The sequence below is a fragment of the Tympanuchus pallidicinctus genome, unplaced genomic scaffold, assembly GCF_026119805.1.
Source record: "Tympanuchus pallidicinctus isolate F22 unplaced genomic scaffold, pur_lepc_1.0 scaffold23, whole genome shotgun sequence".
NCBI lineage: Eukaryota > Metazoa > Chordata > Aves > Galliformes > Phasianidae > Tympanuchus > Tympanuchus pallidicinctus.
Window position 1 is genome coordinate 3,336,376 of NW_026294740.1, and position 26,001 is coordinate 3,362,376.

General features: G+C 42.3%; 1 protein-coding gene across 1 annotated transcript in view; it reads right to left on the reverse strand.

The window, feature by feature from the left end:
• The window catches only part of FOXK2 (forkhead box K2), a 42,060-nt gene extending 25,234 nt beyond the window's left edge, over positions 1 to 16,826 (reverse strand). Inside the window, exon 1 of the mRNA XM_052687970.1 lies at positions 16,433 to 16,826. Within this exon, the coding sequence (XP_052543930.1) occupies positions 16,433 to 16,773 (341 nt within the window). The 5' untranslated portion in view covers positions 16,774 to 16,826. The remainder of the gene's footprint in view (positions 1 to 16,432) is intronic.
• Between the last annotated feature and the right edge of the window lie 9,175 nt (positions 16,827 to 26,001).

Consider the following 26,001-nt stretch of genomic DNA (forward strand, 5'->3'; position numbering starts at 1 on the left):
TTGAATACTGAAAAATATTGGGGGAAAAAGGATTCTTCGTTTCTGCTGTCCTTTCCCTAAGGCTTAGCAGTAATCAAGATTTCCTCACTCTTGATCATGACTAGTTTTCATGCTATTAAAATTGTGACTGATTTATGTTTGCACTTGAACCAGTGCAGAAGATCCTGCAGCAGTCCCAGCACAGCTGGAGATGCTGAGAAAAAAGCAGAACACAAAGCTTAAAAAGAGACCAGCAGAAGCCAGTAATCAAATACCTGTCTGAAGTTATTTCTGCACTGAAGTGCAAAATGAGGATCGTCAGTCATACCAACGCTTTGGAAACTACCAACAATAGTACAAGCACATCTCCATTGCTTTTCCTGTCCATCTGCAGTGTCCACACTGAACATCATTTGCTTTCTTTTTTCCTCTTCTCAAGTGACCGATGCCGCCTGTGAGCAGATCTTTCACCATGAACTTTTATGTCTAATCAGAGAGGTTGCATTCCCAAAAATCTCACAAAATGCACTGCAAGGATGCAACGCTTTTATATGTACGTTTAAGTTCTGTTTACTGTTTCTCACCAACGCTCCCCAGGCTGCAGCTTGGGTCAGCACTCACTCACAAGGCTTGGACCAGACCCATGCAGCTAAAGTAGTCTGTGAACCCGAGCTCTCATCAAAAATGGCTTTAAATATCAGATCAGGCCTTAGCACTGTTTACCTAAAGAACAATGACAAGTGATGAGGGGGAAAAGATTTCCATTTAACAAATATTAAACATTATGGTAAATAATTTACACAAAGAACAGGTGTTGAAGCTAAATAATTACTACAAACCAAGTCCCAATAGCATAAGGATATTTTCTCTCTCGATTTTAAGCTGAAAATAATGAGACTGATATCTGTGGTTTTGATAGCACTAGCACAGAAGACACCAAGGACTGTGTTCTGAAAGAACTGACACAAAACAGCGGTGATGGCCAGGATGTCCATAGCAGCAAGTTTTGGAAATAAAGAACCAATAGCAACTGCAGGAAAGAAAAAAGAAACAAAAAAAGCTCCATGCTTAAGGCTGAGGACAGGGTAAAAAAAACTCTCAAGAATAAACAGCTTATAATACAACCTAAACAGTTCATGGAACACACTGAAGAGAGGGCATGTGCTGGTCATATGTTCAGCGTATGTTATTGGCACCATTCACCGGCATGTTCCATGTGGTAATAGCTTAAATATTTACATTTGAACTGTGCTGCCTTCAGGGATGACATGATCTGGGCAGCCCTGATGAAACACACACCACCTAAAACGAATACATGCTAATTTTGGCTCGCAAGTTACCTCTCCATACTTCAAACAATGCTTTGCTTGGCACTAACTCGTTTGAAGAGCTTATACTCAACATAACTAGTGGCAGTGTGAAGCAACTTTAAAACCAGCAGGCTGGGTTTATGTAGCATTATATAAAACAGTCATTGTAGTATCTGTGATTTTTAGATACAACTTCCTGCTCAGATCCAAGTACAGATTGCACGCGCGTGCACTCGAACTTCAGAACAGCACCATCCTTTGATGTTGTGTGATTTCTCCATGCGTTCACTGCCTCAAACACAGCAGTTCCTAACACGATGCAGTCCACTGCCCAGATGACAACTATATGCAATGCTGTAGTTTCAAGACCCTGTCACAGAGCGAGTGGAAAAAAAAAATAAAATCAAAACAGAACACAAAAACCAAGAATAAAAAGAATTCTGCCAGAGTTCAAACACACAACTTCAAATAACTGATTTCTGCAACAGTCAGCCTTGGCTCCCTGCTCTGCAATCATTTCCATTTCTGTGAAAGTTGTAACAATAAAGGTGTTCCTGGTGCTGACACAGAGCTATTTTAAGAAGGGATCACCACCTCACTACTGTATGCTAATTCCTGACTGCATCAACCCTTTCTGCATTCAAACCAGTGGCTATGATTAGATCTATTTACTTCCTTTTACATATCCATCCTGTAGTACTTGAACTTTAAGTCCCCTAGAGCTATTTCTCTTTCCTTTGTATTTTTGTATTAAATCATTGCCTGCACAAGTCAAATCCTGTCTCCATTTAGAACACCTTTAAGAGGGTTATTCTAATGACTTAGAGATGGTGTGAACCACCACAACTACCTACAGATCTCTCCTACTTAAAGTCTCCTTCACTCAGTGAAGAAAGTCAGCAGCCCAACCTCTTGCCCCCCCTGTATCGGACACGGACAGAATGTTCCCAGTCAACAATTCATGAACCAAATGCATAAGGCACTCAGATATATTCTCTTCTCTAAAACCCTTGGGAAAAGCTCGAACAAGCAGCTACCACAAAGACAAAACAGTCGTAAGCAGGGCAAAATTGCACTAGTGTAACACATCCACAGCAGCCAGCATTTCCTTCATCAGAGCCCAGGGATCTCCAAGCTGTAATGCAACATCACTGCAACACACACCCAGCCCCTGCAGCTTCCCTAGATCTGTCTGAAAGTAATTAACCCTAAACTACTCAGACCTTCACGATAAGAAATTTAAGAGCAAGAAAACCATCTTCCTCCATTAACATCAAGTTTTCTTTCAAAAAGGAAACAAACAAATATGCTGAGAACGGTTTACCTTGGAGATAAGGCAGACAAACTGTTGGAGCCATGTCAATGCAAGGGACTTGGAACTGGAGCAGCTGCAATGACAATCAAACGCACATCCCCTGCCTTATCAAGTTGTCATCTCCCCTGAAAGCTCCTCTGGCACACGCTGCTACATTGCCATCTCCCACATTTATTTCTGTAACTGGAGTCTTCTTCTTAATTTCAGAAACTAGAAAAGCCTAATTCTTAAACATTTCTGATCAAAGCACCAAATGTGATTCCTTAGAAACTCAGTCTCTTCTCCCTTTCCCCTATCCTGTTACTTCTCCATGCAATCAAACTCACACTGCCCTATAGCTGTGGTTGTTTTATACTCCACATAACCATGTTTTTAACTTTCTCAGATGAAGCTGAATTACTTTTTATGGCCCACCTCTCAGCTACATCACAGCTATTACAAACATGCACACACAAACGACTAAGAGAACTTCAGCTCACTAAACTCAAATTACAAAAAATACATTTATTTAATCTTTCCAACTGATGGCTGAATTACAGTCGTATTTCTGTTATTCAATGTCCTCTGCATGCTGTTTTGCTCTTTTTTTTTTTTTTTAAAGACTTATAAACACACATGTTGGTTGTAACCTTAGATAATAGCTAATAATCTCCCATAAGAATCTTGGGTACTTACTAGCCCACAGCAGAACAAACTTATTTATAGCTAAGCAGCAGGCTGGGGTTAGTGATCTCTTCCAAGCTTGACAGATTTCCAACCTCAGAATAACCACGCCATAAAACAAGCAGGGTTATTTCACTACTGACAGAAAAGTAAACATTTGTGTACTAGGGTGTGCTTGCAGATGATTGCTCTGGCTGCCTGCACTGCAGCAGACAGTAAAAGCTATTCATAACAGGCCAAAACTCACGGAGGAAATTTAAAATTCTGAAAAGAATTTATAATCAAGATTTAACTCACACCTTTAAACACCAAGACAGGTGGGAGGATCTGAAATCTCCCCACTGTGAATGACTTTTCCCATTTCATCTTCAGAAGCGTTCCTTGAACGTTCAATAACTGCCAAATTTTTCTCTCTGAAACAGGTACAATCACCTACATCCTAATGTACAGCGAAGGATAACAGACCAGGAACAAACAACACTTAAACCCACAGAAAGAGACTGCAATCACAAGAGCTACTAAAATCAGGTTAGAAAAAATATCTAACAGTTATGGTAAAATCTGACTTATAATGAAGAAAGTTTACTCACAAAAACCTCAGATTTAAACTGAATTGGATTTTCAAGCAAATCATAGAATCATAGAATCACAGACAAGGTTAGAAACAACCTGCAAGATCATCTAGTCCAACCATCCTCCCAAATAATATATGTTAGAAATGAAATACTTCCAGAAAAGCCTGTTCTGTTGTCAGCTTGCTGCGCACTGTTTCATCTCACCCCACTCCTCTGCTTACCCACTCACTAGAATTTCCACAGTCACTGTGCATATTCTGCTCGTGCAACAGCACTCCTCAGAGGCCAGCAGTCCTTCAGGAGAGAGGAAAAAAAAAGATGAGGGATGCAGCTAGTCAAGAACAAAGTGATGAAACAAGCAAAAAATTATTACACATCTTTGTAGTGCTTACTGTAGGTTATTTTGTCTTGCTAGAGCTCACAAGGCATTTGAGCACTGTTAGACAGCTCTGGAATGTGCTGATAAAACAGACTAGTTGCATTTCTCAGCTTTATGGGCAGACCAATACAAGGAAAACATTTAAAAACAAAGGCTTGAGTTACAATTCAAAGGGATAAACAACTGAAAATTCTACTGTGGTTTTTACCTATTGCATCTCTTTCCTGTGTTGCTAAATGTGCCAGCCATCTGAACATTTCAACTGACATACTCACTGTGGCTCCCAGCTCCAAAAACGCTTGTAGCAATTATCAATATCTAGAAAGCTACATGAATAATACCATCATCAACCACAAACTGTGGAGCCCACCCTGAACTCAGAATTCATTGCTGCATTCATTTTGGCACTCATATTCATAGCAAAGGGGAACCACCTTATCCTAAGGATGTACCTTCAGCTCGGTAATGCAGCTACAAACATGCTGTCAGGAAAAAGGCTGTGCTCCAACTTCTGATAGTATTGCTGGAAGTTGGACTGTACCAGGATGAATTTCATCATTCTGGGAGAATCCTATTACCCAATCTAGTCATTTTAATAAAGTTACTTAAGAACAGATTGCAAACTCTTCAAAGCAATGTTTTCCTATCATTAGAACAGCAGAACAGTTCACTGCCTGGCTTGCAGACCCTAAACATCACTAAGAAAGTAAATATATCTTGTAAAATGGAAGTGTAGATGAAGCTATTAACCTCCTAACAGCCTACAAAAGAGCATCTTCTCACCACATGCACTTGAAAGGACCTCAGCTGGTGACCACCCCAAAATAAGGGAGTCAACCAAGGCTGCGTAAGGCAGCTCAATTACCTACTAGTAAACTTAGCTGAGCCCAGCTGCCACACCCCCAACATTCACACCATCTAAGGAAGTCACTTGCTTCCTTTAAGGTGACTTTGCTCAATGTTATTCAACGCTTAGATCTGTGCAAGCTGTAAACAGAATTCTGATTGACGATCATGTATGTAACTCACTCCTCATTTTTGTCAGCACCCAAGCCCAATGAATACTGCAGAGACACGATGATTTTAAATGCATGGAATGAGGATGCTGGCCTCTGATGTGAAATGATCCACAGCCAAGGAGCTCATGCCCATTCTTCTCTAGTGCTTTTCTCCATGTATGCACATTTATGCAGAGAGTGAAAAAGGGCTGGAAAGCATGTATTAGCCAAAGCACTAACAACTGAGCCAGTTCAGCAACCAGTCAACTTAAGATTCACTTTTCAATTTTTGACTTAAAACAGTTTCTCACAAGAGTTTCCTTCATCTTACACTGCTTTGGCTTTTCCTTTCCACTTTGATTTCAAAAGCATAAATGGCCCTTAAGACAGCAATTCCTTAATGGATGATTCCACAAGGCACGGCAAGCTGACCGCTGCCAGAAGTCTGTGCAAGCCGACCACACATTGCATGCCAGCTCCACTGCTTGTCAGACCTTTCCATCAGCTACTTCAATGCAAGACAAAATCACCAAAAAAGCAGACATCAGTAGCTCATGGAAGATCTGGTGAGTTCTAAGGCTAGCACATCCTGCAGCTGGGAGCACTGCAGTAAGCGAGACCTTCCATTTCCATGCTCCTTTCAGCAAGTGAAACGGGTCAGCTCAGATGCTCGTGAAAGCACAGCCTGTCTTTCTAAAAAGTGTCACCCTAGATTCCTCTGAATCACAGCAGCCAACCCAAATATCAATGCCAGAGCCCCACATCTCTCATGATAAAAACAATACTACCTCTCAGAGCTCAAACCTCAGACAGTCTTCAACTCTGTCCAGTCTTTTTTCAGGCCTTCCTGCAAACTCTTCCAGTTCTCCCCGCGTAACAACTCCAAACCCCATGAAGATCCTGTCCACGTCTCAAAGCAGATCACATTGGCCTAATAACCTCATCCTTCCCCTGCAGTATTCAACTTCTCTTCCATTTTTATAAACCATACGTTTCATGCTGCTATAATCATCCTCTTTACCACTTGCACATTATTTTTTGCCTAAATAATATTTGTTATGGACCAAATTTGAAATCCCCCTCACACAGAGCTCTGCATGACTACATTCAGCCCTCTCTTGTCGAAGCTTTACACTTTTTCATCCCTGTCTCCCCCAGTGCTACACTGCTCTTCCTCATCTGCCTAGAAATACCGGTAAAGCTTCTCAAAGAGGGAAATTCTTTTCTTTAAGAGACAGCCTCCATCATTCTTATTTTCCAACCACCTTCCATGTGTGCTTACCACCCTTACATTGTAATCAATGTGCCCATCTACTTAACTAAGTTAAGGAGTAAAACTTATGACTATATGTCTTGTCCACCCAAATTATATTCTGACTAGAATACCACAAATATCCTCACAGCACAATGTAAAATGTCACACTTTCCCATGTGTGGAGGTTTATGCTGTATTCATTTAAGTCACAAGCCAGGTGCAAGCCTTTGGAGTCCTTAAATTAATTATCAGCCTTAAAAACAAAACAGGTAATTGTGTGTTTGTACCTTCATAAATCAAACTTCTACCATAGGCATGGTACAGCAGCATCCTGTGCACTGAGGCCCACAGTAGACACTAATATTTCAGGTGCACTTTTTTTTTTTAAGGCACTGTATGTTTCAATGAAAGCTAAATTACTTTTTTTTTTCCCAGCTGTGGTGTCTGAATGTGTCACTGCTTTCCTAAAACTCCAGCTTTTTTTTTTTTTTTTTTTTTTTTTTTTAAGTCAAATGAGCTGGGTTGGGGTGGGTTTTTTGTTTCGCTTTTTAAACAAACATGCACACACAAGTCATTTTGAAAATACAATTTAAGAAACAACAACACCCAACAAACCTCTATGCCTAATGGTAAACTGAAGTTCAAAGTAGCGCAAAGACTCTTGTGCTGCAGATGGGGATACGTGCTGTCCCCACTGCAGAAGTTCCAAAAAGCAGGAAATGGTTAAACAAATTACTGCTGCCTTATGGCAACATCTGTAAAAATCAGAATTGAAAAGAAACTTCTGTCAACATGTTACTTCATTCATATCAGCTCTGCACCAAAACTACACTTTAGAGACGAGCTTTAAGTGATCTGAAATACTGAATTTAATGTCAACAGGAGGTGCAACCACTTTGTCCAGTACTCACTCCAAGACTTTAGGAAAACTCTGCAGAGAATCACTGGGTATTAAAATACCTTTCAAACTACCGTAGTTGTAATCCAACATGAAGACTCAGATGATAATAAACAAAAGCATAAAAATCATTTGCATGCAAGAATTCTGCTAGCAAGCGTAAACAAATGCCCAGCTAGGTATCAGATGGAAGTTTAATTTAAACAAATAAATCAAGCACGGACTTCATGTAAAAACAATTTTTCAAAGTATGGAAGACTGTTAGAAAAGGATTTGCAGAAGTAGTGACTGAACAGCTATGAAGATTCGCTTGTACCTCCCATAGCCCCACGCCATCAAATTGCATCCAGCCATACCTACAGCGCACCTGATAACCAGGTCTGATTACAGCAAGGTCATTTTTGGTTCTGGATCTTTTTGTTTTCTTGTTTGTCTAAAGCAGCTTTTCCAAAAAGGTTCTTATCAGAAGAGGGGGGTGTAATGAAGATGCAACCATTCCTCTAAGCTGCCTTCCAACACTGCTAAAAATATGTGCTGAGTTCAAACCTTGACACCTTAGTTTATGGCCTCTGGAGTTTCATCCTGTGCTTGGTCCATTAGCAAACCTTTCAGTCATCTAATTCCTTCCCATGAAATTGTATGTACTGCAGCATCTTGTGCTCCTTTTGGATAACACAAACACACTGAACTCCTCACACTCCTCCCTGTTTGTTATTTCTTCCAGCCTTCAATTCCTTTCAGCAGTTAGCTCCCTAAAACGTTGCAGTTTCCCAAATATTCTTCAATACAAATTTTGATTCCAGAACCATACGAAGTTCCAGCATCAGTCACTGCTCTCCAACCCAGTTCCTCTATTTCTACACAGTCACCACATCACTCTGCTTTGACACACTGCATCTCATCTTACATATCTAACAATTTGTCTTCAGTTACCACTTCCAAAGCAGCCTACCAACTCTTATCAGTTTCCCACCCTGAAGATCTGGCCTGCAAACCCTTTGAACCCTTTGCTTTTTCTTTTTCTGAGTGGATTGACCAAATCCTTTTTTTTTTTTGTCCTCATTATTTGTGATTTACAAACATCAGTACCATCTGTAAGTATTTATCTGCTGTTGATTTTTCCTCAGATCTCCAAAGAAAGTATGAAGTAGAAACATCAAATAGTAATCCAGCAGTTTACAACGCTTACCAACCTGTGTACTCCCCAAATTCTGCTTCTGGAAACTCATTAGCAAGTGAGGCAGCAGTTACACAAAACATTTTGTCCCTGGAGATACTCACAACTGAAATGAACAAGGCGCTCAGCAATCTTATTTGATGCTGAAATCATCTGTTTCCAGCAGGGGTTTTGCTGCAGGTCCCCTTCATAATCCTTAATGTAAAATCTTAAATTAACACTGAACGAAAATTAATTCCATTCAACTTTATACTAATTTTGTTTTGCTTCACAAAGCTTTGATAATGACATCTGTTTGTTTGGGTTTTTTTGCTCTTCCTCTTTTTTCTTTTTCTAAAGTTACAACTCTGGTTCATTGCACACGCACCCTCACCCACCTGAGCTGGAGCTGTCATGCTGAAGCCAACAGGAATTCTTACATTATAGCACGGACACAACTGTTTGCCAATCTGCTCACCTTTTCCATTTTGTTTGCTACACACGGACAAACAAGAAGGTGATGTGCTTGTATACATATTAAGGCATTCTGAATGTTGAAGATTTTACCTCCACAAATACTCAGATCTACATTATACGTGAAGACACCTCTTTGCACAAGTTAACGACAGGCAGTACTGGTGAGAACAGCACAGCAGCACAGTCAATATGTGCAGCACAACCACACAAACAAATGCAAAGAAGCGCACACTGCAATTGCTCATGGATGTTCTTAACTCCTGGAAAACATTACGTATCACTCCATCCCTGCAGGCATTCACAGCCAGGCTGGATGTGGCTCTGGGCAGCCTGGTCTGCTGGATGGTGACCCTGCACACACACAGCAGGGGGTTGGAACCAGATGATTACTGTGGTCCTTTTCAACCCAGGCCATTCTATGATTCTATAATACTGCAACTCCAGCTCTCTTCAGTGATACAACAATATCAATGAAATATCAGCTGAAGAATGTAATTTTTGTTTTCTAGCCTTCCAACGTGGAATAGCTGTACGATAAATACAGTTCCTCCCCTCCAACTGCTTTATCTAGGTCAAAAAATTCCTTAAAGGCAGGAAGTCGCAGAAAACAAATGTCACTACACATCAACTTTTTATCATGAAAATAAACAAGACAGAAAATATAACCACCACCTTCCTAATATTTCAGTCTGAACTCCCACAGAAGACAGTTTATTACTACAATCAAGTATGTTGTGAAAACACATTATACTCTGCCATGGATGGCCTTACACTGCTACAAGACAAATAGGCGACCTCCTTTGAAACTACATTTGATTTTTGTCCAGTTATCGGTAATTTTACACAGAGTAATGGGGCTTGAGATCTTAAGGGCACTGCTGCACTTAGTGAAAATACAGAAGATCAGATGCACCATCACCTTATTTTTAATAGTTTAAGAATGACCGTGAAAATAAATTATTTGCTCTGTGCATGAGAATTACATAGGCTTTAAATGGGAATAAAGCAGAATTCCTCCTAGCAGAATCATTCTCTAAAACACATGTATGTTCTTGAAGGACGAATATTTATATGACAATGTCATTTCCTCATTATAAGCAAATTAATCATACACATTCATTTTGAAAAGCGAGGGTGGAACATTAACTTGCTATTCCTGATACCCACCTGATACAAAGCTGTCTCTCCTTCCTCAAAACTTGTGCATTTCTCAACTGATGATCAGTACTGTATATGCATTTAATTAGTACAGAGGAAAGAATGATTGCAATTCCGTATCTCTTGCCTTACTACTATAATTGAAGGTAAGGAAATCAAAACTCACTTTCAACAACAGATTCAGAAAACAAACAGTTTAAATACTTCATCTGCACCTTTACGCCAAAACAACACTCACTAATCATGCTTCTGTTACAGAACTGGAACAGAAAAACAGAGAAGCCACCAATTTCTAAGACCATTTCCTGGTTTCTACTATTTCACATAACCACACAGAGAACATACTTGTACTCCTATAGATAACTCCAAGCACATGAATACGTGTAAGATCAATAACACTGTAGAAGATGTCCTTACTCAATCCCACACATCAGTCAGAGCAATAAAAAAGGCAAAGCAATCACCAGTTAATCCAGATCTAAAGTTGAGCTTTCCCTCAGCTACCTGATTGGTGTCTGGCAATTTGTAGTATTGTTTCAGGAGCAAAAAACCATCTCACTGATCCGTCATGGCCAGTTCAGATGGGAATGTGAAAGAAAAAAAGAGAAACAACTGTTACAGATTACAGAAACTTCACATTCAGCTTTTTTTATTTGAAGCAGAACATGTTCTACCTTCTGCCTCCTATATTGCTCTTCAAGGTAAGGCTACAGTGAGAATCTTGCTTTAAAGTAGCCACAAAATACCCAGGAATATGTTCAGTTTACATTATTATTCATTACGCATGGGTCACAGAGTCTGCTTCATAAAGTACATAACATTTCTGGAGTCCGATTTGTAAGTCGCAGCCAAGTTCAATACTTCTTTATTCTTTGCTTTGAGATAACTTGTAACTAATTCATAGTTTTAATACCAGTATGGAACTCCATCATATTCCTCTAAACACAAATCAATCATAGTGTCTCCATTTGGCCAGCTGTCTTCCTTACAAGCAGCTGTATTTATCATAAGTGTTATCAAAAAAGTGAAAAAGCAGGTGCCAATGCAGCCTGAAGTAATTAATCCATTGTTGGAACTCTGTTCCTTGGGAAAAGAAAAAATATATGTATTGTGTTTGATTTCCTAAGCATCTAATGCTTATAAACATAAAGCAAATCTTTACAACACACGTCAGGCTCAAAAGCAAAAAAAAAAACAACCCAGCAAGCAAAGCAAAGAACATTCTTCCCATATCAGCTGCTAACACTGCTTAAGATGTTACAATCCATTCCTCCACCATTAATCCAAACCTGAGCTGTTTCCAGAGTGAAACGCTCACCGAGCACGCATGCGACCACAATGCATACAGCAATGACATCTCTGCATGGAATTTAAGCAACTAAAAAAGAAGTGCACTCATTTATTTAGAGGTTCTCTACAATCTGCTGCAGTATTTCCTGCCTGAGTAATGTTGAACGCAATAAATTTTCCCAAAGAGTTTACTTAGTGAATATACTTGATCTTTATTCACAATCTACTGGCTTCCACCAGTAGAAACCTACTACTTATTAGTCAACAGATGATAAGCTGAAGTGAGACACACTCTACATGGTTTACTCTAAAAGCTCCTATATTTAGCAAATACAAAGAACTTTATAAAATGAATGACAGAATGGGGCAATTTTTTACTGCTTCTGATTATAGAGGAGCTAAATCAAGTTGTAGCAAATGAAATCACTGGGAGTAAAATTCAAAAAGCTCAGGAAAGAAGGTACTTTTCCCCCCATCACTGGCTCCAAGGTGAGGAACTCACTGCAAAAGGATGATGTGGATACAAGTTTACAGAGATGCAAAAATACATTGCCAATTCATTTAAAAGAACAACACAAAGATTACATTACTCTACTCTGCTCTTGTGAGGCCCCATCTGCAGTACTGTGTCCAGGTCTGGAGCCCCCAGTACAAGAAAGACAGGGAGCTGCTGAAGAGGGTCCAGAGGAGGGCCACTAGGATGATCAGGGTGCTGGAGCACCTCCCCTACCAGGACAGGCTGAGGGAGCTGGGCTTGTTCAGCCTGGAGAAGAGAAGGCTGGGGGGTGAGCTCATTGCAGCCTTCAGTACCTAAAGGGAGCCTACGGACAGGAGGGGAGTCGACTCTTTGAAAGGGTAGATAACAGTAGGACAACAGAAAATGGTTTTAAGTTGAGGGAGGGAAGATTGAGGTTGGATGTTAGGGGGAAGTTCGTTCCTAAGAGAGTGGTGAGGTGCTGGAACAGCTGCCCAGAGAGGCTGTGGATGCCCCATCCATTCCTGGAGTTGTTCAAGGTCAGACTGGATGGGGCCCTGGGCAGCCTGGGCTGGCATTAAATGTGGAGGTTGGTGGCCCTGCATATGGCAGGGGGTTGGAGATTCATGATCCTTGAGGTCCCCCTTCCAACCTGGGCCATTCTGTGATTCTGTGACACGTGGTTTTGAACCGACTGGGATCCAGAAGAATAAGTAGAGGAAGCACAGCCACGTGCCTCTGTCCCTTCCTGCACTGCTCCCCAAGCACTGGCTCCTGACTGCTCTTCAGGACAGTAACAGGCTGCACGCATCTCTGCTCCAACTTGGAAAGCTGTTCTCTCATTAATGGCGCCTTGGTTACGATTCCCAAATCCACTTCCACAAAATCACATCCAAAAGTAATCATTAATATATAAAATATGTGCTTTTTTCCCAAACGAACAAACTGTCTCTTGGAAGACACGAGCTTACTATGTCAGGACCTTTCTAATTTCCAATGCCAATGAACAACATACACACAAACTACTGACTGCAACACGAAGGGGTGGAAAAAATGGGCAGGGGGTGAGCAGCACACAGACAACCAACCTTTTTCATAGCTAAGCTGTACTCAAAAGTCAGTCTGTTTTTCTCCAGCTGTGCTGTTACATCTGTCTGGAACCCTGCCTCTCCAAAAGCTGTATATAAAAGCGCTGTCACCAACAGCTGCTGTGCCCAGCACATAAGGTATTTTTCAAACCAATTACCTCAAAAGTCAAGTATCAATGTTATTATTTACCTAGCAATACCTCTCAACAACGCCCCCACTGAAGTCAGGGGAAACTTGAAAAGAATCGAGGGAAACCAATTAAAAACACGGACTTCATAAACGGCAGCAGAGATAATCCATGGATCTTGAAGGTAGTTGTAAAAAGATCAACTGACTTGCTTGGGTTTGTATGCATTTAGATGAGGTTATAGGACTTGTTCTATCCCATGCCTTGGTGCACCGTGACCTTGACCACAGAGCTTCCTAATGGACATGAACAAAAAAAAAACTTGCTATTTTTTTTTCCCCTAGCCTCCATTTTATTCATCACATGAGATTACAGCTGGTTTGTATATAGACAAGGACGTGTGTCAGACTGTCAAGAATTAGAAAAACAAAAACATGCTTCCCACTGATGCTACCCTCCTGTGTGGAAACTTAAACATTTGCACTGACAGTGATGTTTCCAGGGAAGCACTAAAAATAGCGACCAAAATAGCTATCTTAATGTACAGCAATTCTCTGTTTATGGGATTTATATTTTTAGAAAGAAAAATGTCTTTATTATAATATATGTAAGTAGACTCTGAAAACTTAATTTCCCCAGAACTTCAAAATGTGTGGTTTGCAGGAGACCACAAAGCTGTATTTCTGTTTTTCCCATCCAAAATCAGGAAGTTCAATAGCACTATTAGATTAAACCAAGTTTACACCTTGTGCTGAAATCAAAGGCGGCCAAGGAAACCCAAATGACGTGCAATTACTAGGGACAATTAAATAACGACAGCTCAAGTCTGAAACAGCATTTCGCTTGGAGACACCTATTTATTAGTGACAGAAGACGACTCTTCACTCTTAGTCTCCAAGATCACTTGAAAACAAACACAAAGAACAGGCCTTTTTTTTTTTAACCTCATTTGCCATCAGAAAAAAATCAAATGATCGTGCAGTCATAGGCAAAGCATACTACTGGCAGCACAGCAGAAGTAAACAACAACAAAAATAGATCCAGTGATTACTTGAGCTGAGGATAGCAATCATCAATCTTCAACTCGCACTCAAACTGCTTTCTTTCCAGCCACCTTCAGTTGTTAGTTAACGTTTACATTACACTGTAACTAAGTTTAAGCCTTAAAATCCAGGAGATCATCTTCACTTTGAGCACTTAAATCTAAATGAAAATCAAGAACAGGGCTACAAACAATATTAGTCATCAGTAGTTCACAGTAATGATTTGCTATAAGCAGATAATGTCTGCTTTGAATTTGCCTGGAGACTCCTATGCTAAAAAACTAAACAACAAAAAAACAGAACTTTGAAAATATGAAACTACAATTTCTCTGAACCACTCTGCTATGACTCTGATAAACTATTTTATATTTCTGAAAAAGCAGTAGGTGAGCATTTGATCCCAAGCCCTTCAAGGTAAAATTCATCCCTAAGCCTGTTGACCAAAGAAATCCTACTTCATTCAGCACACACACTGCTCCATTGTTTCCAGCCAGCACTGAAGGTAAGCCACCCATTATTTACAGAAAGATCACACCTACATTTTGTAACCAGGAGACAACTACTTTAAACAGCTTACAGATCTCGAAACAGAAAGCTGCAAACGTGCAGTCTAAGAAATGGTGTAATCATTGAACACAGTACGTTTCAAGCAGATGTAGTTTCTTTAAGCACCACCTACGTATATATCCATGACAAATAATAAATTAACTGCACAAAAGTTTTCATCGTGTTCATTTTCTCTGTATAAAGTGACAACACTGAAAGAAAAAAAGATAAAATTACGAGTCAATAATTGCATGGACAGCACGAAGCAGCTGTACTTTTTCCTTAAGGAATTAAGCATTTAACTGCGTGCTCCTGACTAAAATTCTCAAGCTAGTTCCAGGCTGCTTGCAATGAACATACATAACTCACAAGGACTTGCCTGCAATGAGTGTATTAAATACCAAACCTTTTATAAAAAGAAGCATTTAAATTGTACCTCTCAAATGCCTTAGATCAAAATATCAATTAACCACATGGCAAACGACTATTAACATTAAAAAGCAGAAAGCAAAAATAGAAGTTACAGTTAAAGGTCAAACAAGTCATCCAAGTGTGTTTGCGATTATACAGCTCCACACAGACTGGCACTGTTAAAGCCTTTCAGAAGAAGCATTTCCTAGAAAGCAAAAAGGTAAGAATTTGATTTTTTACCGAGAAACCAGTTGTGGAAACGAACACCAAGACGTCAAAGTGGAAAATATACACCATCAAAGTGCTAAGAGAAGTTTAAAAACTTGCAAGGTATGGTAAGAGCTGACGCTGACAGCATGCCTTCTATCAAGATAGCACACTTGTAACCTTGTGGGTATCTCTTAGTTGAGCTAACTAAAACTACTCCCAACCAAAACACCTTCACTTTTCCTATGTGAGACTCCTCAAAACAAGGATTACTTATTTACAGCCCAATAAACTCTCCAGCGGAGTAGGTAGGCCTCACATAGTCCTCTAGGAAAATATTTTGTCAAGACAGTTAATATTTGCTAATGGTATAGGAATGTATTACCACTTAAAACCTCCTGATGCATTTATTGACACATAAGGGAACAGAAAGCACCAGGACAGTGAAAGCATCTCATGTGGAAGATTCAGTGCAGTCATTAAAAAAAAAAAAATCAATGTCACAATCAGGCAAAGAGAAACTGCCACAAAAATCAGGATCCCACACACAAAACAAGCCCTCAACGTTCAGTAAAAGCACGAAGGGCGTCACAAGATCTACCGATCTCACATTCAAAAATCCCAGATATGCGGACGACCACTCGACCGGTTTCCTTTGAAGCACGTAAACAATACTCAAGGGTGTATCCAATTCTGTTTGCTAATTACAATACCTCCGAGCGCTGCCGCAGCCCGATTTGCTCCCGTCTCCCAGCAGACACCGCCGTGTGCCAGACGCGGCACGGCAGGGTCCGGGGGGGGCCGCGCCGCCGCACCGCCGGGGGCACGGAACGGGCGGCGGGTGCGCGGGATGCGGGCCCAGCGGGAAGGGCACGTCCGAGGGCGGAGCGGGAGAAGGGGCGGCGGGGAAGGAGGCCTCGGGCACGGCTCCGCGCCCGTCACGGCGACCGCGTGCCGGCCAGCGGCACGCACAATCGGGCGGCACCACCCCGCGAAGCTCGGGAAGGCGCGGGCGGGCGGGCCCGGCGGGCCCCGGGGCGACGGGGGAGAGCGGGGCGGGCCCGGCCGCCGCCGTACTCACACTCGGGGCAGCTGCAGCGGCGGCGCCCCCCGCCTCTGGAACACGCCGTCCACGAAGACGCCGTTCTTGCCGAGGCAGCGCAGGTAGAAGTCGCCCCCGCCGGCGGCCGCGGGGTCCCCCTGAGCGGGAGGCGGCGGCCCGTCCGCTCCGGCCGGTGGCGGCGGCGGGGGCGCGGCGGTGAAGATCTCCAGGTGGCGCCGGGAGATGAAGCTGGAGTGGCCCATGCTCACGTCCACCGAGCCCTGCGACGAGTTGCGGCCGATGGTCACCGAGCGCTTCTTCATCAGGTACTCGAACTCCCGGCCCTCCAGCCGCGCCACGGCCGCCGCCGCCGCCGCCATCTTAGCGAGCGAGGAGCGGGGCCGCCCTCCGCCGCGCCCCTCCGCCCGCACCGGCCCCGCAGCCGCAGCCGCCGCCAGACGCAGGCAGGGAAGGGGCCGCCGCTCAACCCAACCTGACGCACTCCGCCGCTCGCTGACGGACGGCGGCGCCGGGCCAATGCGGGGCCCGCACGCCCATGGGGCTATGGCGGAGCGGCCAATGGCGAGAGGCGCCGCGGCCGGCGCCGCGCAGCACGTTCGAGTGTCGGGCGCGGAGAGGACGGGAAAGGCCCGGAAAACGCGGAGCAGATCCGCGCGCCGGGAGCGGAGCGACCCTCGTCCGCCGCGCCGGGGGAACGCGGCCCCGAGCCCCTGGCCGGGAGCGGAGCGCGGCGGAGCGGAGCGCGCTCTCTCGGCCCGGCGGGTTCGCCCGACCCTCGTCTCCTCCCCGCGGCCCCCGCCCGCCCCGGGCGGCCGGTGGAGCCCCCGCGGTTCCAGCACCTGCCCTGGGCCCGGATGCCGCCGCCCGCTCTCCTCGGCTCTTCGCGTGGGGCGGTGCCCGTGCCGGGTCCCGCAGCTCGGCCGCTGCCCCGCCCGCAGAGCTCCCGGCGTGAGCCGATGGGTTTTCCAGGCGGCAGCCGGGGCGCGTGCCGTCCGCTGGCGTTACTTCCAGAAACGGCAGAACACCGGTAATAACGACTATAAATAACCGCAAGTACCCAAACATTGCTGCAGGGTGGGTCAGCGCTTGGAAGGCCGTGATTGAGGCTGTTTGAAGAATATCACCGAAAGGGGGGGGAAGAAAAGGTTTGATAAACCAAACGTATCTGGAAGGTTGTAAACATTAGCTTAAAAGAAAGGTAATGCCACATCTTCAACAATGTCTAACATCCACACAGTGCAAGCTCCATGCTCTAAAAGTTTCAGGCATGTCGGTGTATTTGTGAGTACACCTGCCAGTCCTAGTTCCTCCTAAGAAGTAGGGCACAAAAGAGCAAGCGATCTGACACGACAAAACAGAATTAGACACCGCTTGCTGTAACAGCATGTTACATTCCTCCCTGAGGAATGTATGTTCAGAGGGTCACAGCACAGGGAGAAGTGGGAAAAAATAATCAAGAATCCACATGGGCGGCTTTCACTTTAAAATACTACAGATTAGCAAACAGAAGACATTAAATGTACTCAAATGTAGTGTCTGCATTGTGAGCCATTTACCTGATGAAGACCCTCTCAAAATGTTTGCACCTCTGTTACAAAGACCAGGTACTGTCAGAATTGAGAAGTAAATGATTGGACTTCTGCCTATACACGGTGAAAGAAGGTGCTACAAATTATGCCTATAAACAAATGTACACAAACACTTCGCTGTAATGGCCCAGATAGCCTCACGGTATTTCCAAGCAGTTGCTTAAGATGTGTTTGTCTCTGTTCTCTTTTCATTTTTTCTTCAAACATTTATGGAGTTCACCATCATTTATTAATTCAAAGGACATACAAATGTTTCTTTCAGTGGTACAAGCGTGCTCTGCGGGCACTGGAAATAATTACTGAAAACATTTTTATACTCAAAACCAATCAACTCAATAACAAACATCCAGTACTATATTTGAAACACAAACTCCTATTTTTGCACATTTGAGCCAACAGATTCTTAACTGCAATGATCTTACACGCATGCTTTGGAACAGCACACTGTGCATGCTACCTGCAAAGTCCAGCCAAACTTCAGGAATCCCTCTTAGGATTCAATCAGCACTCATTATAAGCAGCTACAATACAGTAACACGCTGCTTAAGTGCCTTTGTCTGACTGCACTGAGACATCAGTCACAGTAAAACATAGCAACATTGAGAGATTTGGTTTCTTTTATGGAAAACTTCATTTAAATCTTGCCCACACTTTGTTATTTAGAATCAGACTTTCTTCTATACCAGCATATGTTTGGCACAGAAAATGTGGAGCATCAGAGAGCCAGTTATGACTCCCAGATTCTCAACTTTTTTTTTTTTACTTTTTTTTTTTTTTCTTTTTTAAATCAATTGGCTCCAGTGTAACTACAGCAATGCTCTGCTAACAATTGGTTAGGGATCCAGGGGGGTATGCCTGCTAAACATCACCGACTGCACACCCCCAGAGAGAAAACAGGTACACTGGGATAGCAGCCAGGTGCATTCCCATTGGGCCAGCAGCACTTGCTACCACCCTGCAGTTATTCAGTTTGCTAAAGCATTAATGCTGCTTTGCAAATAGCAGCTACTTTTTAATTTGCATTAATTTCTTATTAACATCCGATACTAAATTCGTAAAGCTGATATAGTTCTTTTCATAACAGAACAGTGTTGAGAACACAGCCAATGAAACATAACAAGAAATAGTTTTATAATGCGCTCTGAAAGCGCTTTTCAGGTATCCAACGGTCAGTACAGCACTCTATAACACCAACAGAAAGCTGTTTACTTTGGTATTACCAGTGCTGCAGAGTAAACAACAAATTCAATTGTCAGAAGTAAAACTCACTTCAAGATCTTGCTGAGATATTTCTGCCAATGTGTTCCTAAATTGGTGCAGATTTAGTCATTCTCTCTGTGACCATGCACAATGGCCCTCATAGGTCATTCCAACCTGCCCATGTGTTCTATTTTGTGCCGTATAAAGCAGGAAGCAGAGCAGTAGAACCATTCATACCATACACAGTTCTGGGCTGTTCAGGGCCTTTATGTTCCAGTGAATCCCACTGCTCAACCTAACCTGGTCCTTACGTTGGAGCTGCGTAGCACAAACATACTGTTCCACCATTTTTTCCCCTGTTGATTTTGGGATCTGCCTTACAGGTTCCCCGACTATTCAGAACAGAACTAGGACTCCAACTTAGCAACCAAAACATAGTCTGCTGAGGTGCTGAGTTGCTGACACTACCACTGGAGCAAAGCAAGGTCTCACAGCTATCTGCACTTCTCCACTCTGGGCCCTTTGTGCTAAGTGGCCACGTTACTCAGCTGACACCAAATCATACAGAATCACATTTGCACCACAGAAACTGAGAATCCGCAAACCTTACTTACCTCATTCTCTGGCCTCACAACAATCTGGGGTTTAACAGAAATACGTAAGCACTAAATGAACCCATTAATAAAATTTTCATGATCAAACTTGCTTCAAATGACTACTTTCTGCATTCTTTTTTCTTGAAGCCCATGTTGTATCAACACAGAAGTGTCCACACACAGTCTGCGTATGCCTGGGGCTACTAAACTGTCCTGTAACCAAAGGGTTTACTTCCTCAGCTTTTCTATTACGTGCGCTCTGCACTGAGGGCTACGTAGTGCTGAGGCAGCCTTCAAGGCGCACATTTTCACTGATTCACATGGAATACCACTAGAGCAACTTGATGAATAATCAAGTAGATTAAATGACCTTAATTGCTTGCTTTGACACAACCAGCATTAAACAGCTTTTAAAGGCCATTAGAGGCTATTCATAATCTTTTTATTACAGCAAGTGTCACAAGCTTCCAGCGAGATTTGAGTTCTGTTAAACACAACCCTACAAAGTTAATTTGCAAAGCCACTTTTCGGTAGCATTCACTTGCACTTTTAGCAAGATACGCACTTATCAAAACCTGTTCAACTGAATAAAGAAAACTTCAAACGCCGATACCTCCTTCCTCAACATCTGCCAAGCACAGTGTTTTCCTTTTCCTAGGCGAGAACACCACTGTAAGCAGTAAAAAATTCCTCCAACACAGCCTCAGTGCGGCTGCCATACACAGCCACGTTTCTGAGTGACCCTGATGACCACACACAACTCCTGTGTTGATCAGTAAAGCTATAAGGAGACTCAGGCTTTAGACATTTTCTCACATATGCAATTTTTTGTCGAGGGAAAGTGTTAAGCACTGAATGATGGGACGGTGCAAAGCTCCCTAGTCAAATATGGTCAATTCTTGCCTTAAAAATTAATAGGAGAATATATTTTACTTCAGAACAGTTATTTTTATAGGCTTTCTTTTTTCCCTCCAGGAGTCTTTCAGATCTCATAATTTAATAACAGAAGAACTGGAAAGCGTAATAGTGGTAGAAGCGTCTGAACCTGAGGTCCTTTTGCATCTTAAACGACGCCGCGATTCTAACAGCTGGGTAATCGTCCCTCCTGCTTTCACGGGCAGTTTTTTGGAGGCGGAGTGGCGGAGCGATCACAAACCCCGACTCGCCAGCGCGCCATGGACCCCCGCGACAGCCAAACCCGGGCTGTGCCACCGCGCTCCACCTGTAGAGACGCCCCTCCCGCCGGCCGTCCCGCGCTCCCGCTTTTCTACCCAGCCTGCTCCGCGCCCAGCGGATGATGGCGGCGCCGCTCGGCGCTGACTGACGCGTGTTTGTAAACACTGCGAGGCCGTGGGCGGTGCGCCCCGCCCCAGCGTCCCGTGAGGGAAACGCGGCCCGGGAGAGCTGAGGGGCGGGGCGAGCTCTGCTGACAGGATTACGGCACGCTCCCCAGCATCCTGTTGACAACTGACGCTAAGGCGCGTTTTCTTGGTTTCTAAAAGCAGTTTTTTGAGGCGAGACCGTCACAGTCGGGCGGGTTTGGGAAGCGAGAAGTCGACTCCCGGAGCTGCTGGGAAGCGATCCCTACCGCCTCGCGTCAGTAACGGCAGTCGCCAAAAATTCAGACACACGCTCTAAATTGAAAGCATCCCCTCCGCCCTCGGAGGATAATTATTCACAAAGCGGAAGCTCTGAGAACCGACACCACAACAGGGCTTTGCAAAAGCCGCAGCAGCAGCTGCATGGTAACTGGGAATGCAGAACTCTCACTGCTTTCGTGTACTTCGCTGTGGGATCCTACAACACACCCGACTCCATTTGTGCTGTCAGGATACGTCAGACCTGAAGCATTACTGTCTAAAACGCTGTGGTTTGTTTTGTTTTTTAGTTCACTAACAGTTCAGATTCTACTGAGCATTTGCTATGCAGACACAGTTGCAGGTATTCAAATAAAATGCCATAACTTGCCATGAAAACTTAAGATAGGCTGTCACTTCTCTAATTGAGAAACTGCACCATGAGAACACACTTGTCCACTCACCACAGCAATAGAATTTTTACCCTTCCTTTGCTTCAAACTGAACTTTTCTTCTGCTTCCTTCCAGCCATCCTTCCTCTCATGTCACACAGCTTTATGACACGGTATTGTAAATTAATGAAGCAGATCAGGCTGCCAAGGTTCAGCTTATTTGGAACAGATGTCTTTGGCATCTGAAGGTGGAAACTGCCATGGTACCCCTGTAATACATGGCAGATACAAGCCCTACCAAAACAGCAACACAAGTCATAGTTAGGATGGCAGAAAAACAACCAAGGAAGTAGGAGTGGAGAGACTGAGACAGAGAAACCAAGTGATAAAATGATTTACATTAGTCAAAAATCAGTGAAGAACTACAGAAATGTGAATAACCGATACAAAACAGCCAAAGGCAAATTAAAACCAACACCACGTGTGATTAACATCAGTAATAAATATACTTTAAAATCTTTTTCTAATAGAGTATTCTCGTTTAGATCTGTCATTTCAGAAGAGAAATGAAGATTTTTAATCAAAATCAGTTTTCTGTTCTGAAATTAAAAAAAAAAAAGTGCTATTTTCCAAGCCAACAGAAAGCCACGAACAAAAGAACAGTGAAAAACAGACATATTGTCCTCCATGTCTGCCTTTTCTGAAGTATTTAACCAGTCCCAAAGGAAAACTACAGAACTGGAGATTCCAAGAACAGTGTTTGAGTGATTAGCCACACAACACTCTTGCAAAAAGGTTAAGAAATTGCAACCGCTTTCAGTAGTGAAGGGACAAAATAACATAACAAGGCAAAAGTGGTAAGAAAAATCTCATGTTTCATTAACAGACATTAGTAAGATTCTTATATGGTAGAAAATTGGCTTACGACCTAAGTTCAAAACCACATGATTAATAGATACTATATAAAAATAGGATAACAGCAATATTTTTCATATCTGTATACAGTGTTCAACATTATTATTTTTAATCATGTAGCCAAAGCCTGAAAACCTCAAAATAGCCTATTTTTATCCCATTACTAGGTACATACGAACTCTAACAAGAAGGGCTGTCTGAGAAAAAAAAAAAAAACAAAGACAACACAAGCCAATTTATATCTATTAGAAATAATCAAGGATGTTGAGGAGAAAAGATGTCACTTCTGTATTCTCACCTGGGTCACACATCATAACTGCTCCAAAGGTTAATCCCTCAGGGAAAACCAGAACAAAATATGAGGAGAACAGTTTCTTCCTTTAGATATTGTGAACACCAATATACAGTCACTGGCATACCAAGAACAGGAGAAAACGAAACTCAGAAAATGAACTCTTAGCCTTCAGAACACTGATGAGGATTAGAGAAGCAACGTGTGACCAGCCATTACTGACAGACTTCCAACAGAGAGAGGAATAAAATTCTCTCCCATAGTTCAACTACTCTACCTGTTTATTTTGCTAATTGAATTTGTCTGTGGTTAACATGAGATGACGCTGCTCTATTTGCATTTCATTCTTAGAAAAGGAACTACGCACAGGCAATATTCAAATGAGCAAATAAACAACACCCTTTATGAATGGGATCTGAAGTTTCTCACCCGAGCTCCTGTGTGACATTTATTATACAGCACTTTGCAAAGCGGACACGGCCAAGAGGAACTGCCTGTTTGGACAGAACTGAGCAGAAGGAGAACATGAAACAATTCACTTCATTGTACAGTTGGTTTACTTATTTGATAACTGAGTAAAATGCAAAGATGCATCAGGGAAGACATGTCAAGAACGTTTCTCCACAAATTAGGAGGAGAAAAAAGCTTTCTCAAGAGAGGCCATGGAATGCTAACATAATACATAATATCAAGTATCGATATTCACAACTTTTTTGAGGTTAGACTATAGAAATGGAGGGAAAAACTGAAACATGCATCAACTTCATAGCATAGTGTGTACACAGCATGAAGCTGTTTATACAGCCTGAAAGCTGCCGAATACAAAACCTTTGCGGTTTACTACTGAAAACACAAGATGGTAACAGGGCAACCATAACACCTAAATGTGCTGGAAAAAAGAAAAATTCTAACAGGAACCCCAAGCAGGAGAAATAAATTTGACATGTTAGTAGGTTGCAGCTCAAGTATGCTTATTTTCCTCTCTCTCAAGGGCACAAACTTAGAATTGAAATCAGTCAGCTTTCACACATCATCATCAATTTATCTAATTCAAAGTACTTTTTCAAAACACATCTCCCCTTGAGAGTATTAATTTTAGAACATGCCTGTAAATAAATCTGCTACACGAGTCCTACACTGCAGACTGTTCTCATTTTCTTGTGGTTGGTCAGTGCTGGTAGATGACAATGAAGTTCAGCTAATATGATGCCAGCAACTCAGTGGGTTAATTAGTGTGCTGGCAGGATCCAGTGAGTCTCAGTTTACTATTTTATTATCCCCATCACACCACAAAGACAATTTCAACCAAAAATGTCATTGATTTTGGTCAATAAAACTCCCCCAACTCCACCTCTCCAAGAAAAAACAAAAACAAAACCACCACCCAAAAACATTTAATGAAATCAGTATTATCAGGAATCAAACTGATTACCAGTATGAGCACAGTTACAAACTGACCTGTAAGCAATAACTGTGAATTTACTTTGTCATAAACTCCTGCAGAGATTCTCGGTAATGTTTTTTTGTGGTCACTGGTGGTCTTGCCTGACTGAACAAGCGTGGGTGCTTGTGTGTTTTACTTCCCCTTTTAATAGAAATGCTGATCAAAATCCAAAATAAAAGCTTTTTTTCCCCCCCTTTTTTTCTTTTTCTTTTTTCTTTTTTAATTTCACACTACTCTCTAGAAACATTGTTGCTTGCTTTCAGGTTGGACATGCTCTGATAGTTGGCATTATGAACTCAGTTTGCGTTATATGACAATCCCCTTAAGCACTGCAGTTCTTAGCTCACCAGCTCAGAGGCCTTATTTTTTTCAATAGCCCACACATAACCAAAGCACGCTTCTGTAATGTCACACGATTCATACACCCTCATTCTTTCATTTCTCCATTTTGATTACTCAAAAAAGGAAATACAGGTAAGAGCATATTTCCTGTAATTAACATCATTAAGTCTTCAAATATGCCTAGATAACATTTTCCATTCATAATTTCAACACTTTCTGAAGATCTGACACCTGTGATTCTTTCCATCTTTACATAAACTAAAAATGTAAATGCAGCTCAAAATCTCACTCCATCCAGGTTCTTTTTTCTGCAAGACCCAAAGGCTACTATTTTCAATATGGGAGTGACAGGAATCACTGAGTCAGGCTTTTAGCAAATAACAGCACAAGAGGGGAAGAAAAACACATACCACAATCACAGACACAAAGTGTACTATTATTCATCACTCATCCATTTTAACTCCTTTGTGAGCCAACAGAAGGGCTGAAGTTGGCAAAAAACTGCTAGTCAAACATCCAGAAAGCACAACTCAGAGATCAGAAACCGTAATTGAATAAAACAAGATTAGAATGGAGGGAAGAAGAGGAGAAAGAATATCCAGACAGCCAAAGTTGTATCTAATCACCATTATTTGTCTTTTCAAGGCCAAATGCATAGTTTAAATAGAAATCTTGCTGTCCTCACAGTTTCCATGTACCATTAACTGCACTGACACGACATTGTAGCCTGGAAATCACCTGTGCCATGTTCCACAATTAAAAAACATCTGGATAGTAAGAGAATACTGTTAACAATACCAGAAAGTAATTGGTTTTAAAAAAAGAGTACTTAAAAGCAGCATTCTGGAAGCTCATATTTTTGAGTTAGAACGTTAATCTCCAGCTTCCAATGCACAATGGGTTTTTAATTTATCACAAAGTAGGAACTATTTGTCTACAAACACCAGAATAATTTGACATAATAGTTTAAGTAACTGGATCAGGTTTTTTTCCTCATTGCTTTTATGAATGAGTTTGAGATTAAGAAGTATTTCTTGTCAAAGACAAATATTTAGCCAAGAGTTCAATGGTCGTGTCATTTCCTGCTCTTGCCACTAGTTCCATCCTTACAGCACCTCCCATTGTGCCAGCAAACATTTGCACGAGTGAAAAGCCTGATTAAGAAAATGACAGGAAAAAAAAAAAAGCATCATTTTGAGGGTGAATTTTTGCAGCCAGGTGAGTTCTCCTATTCAGTTCA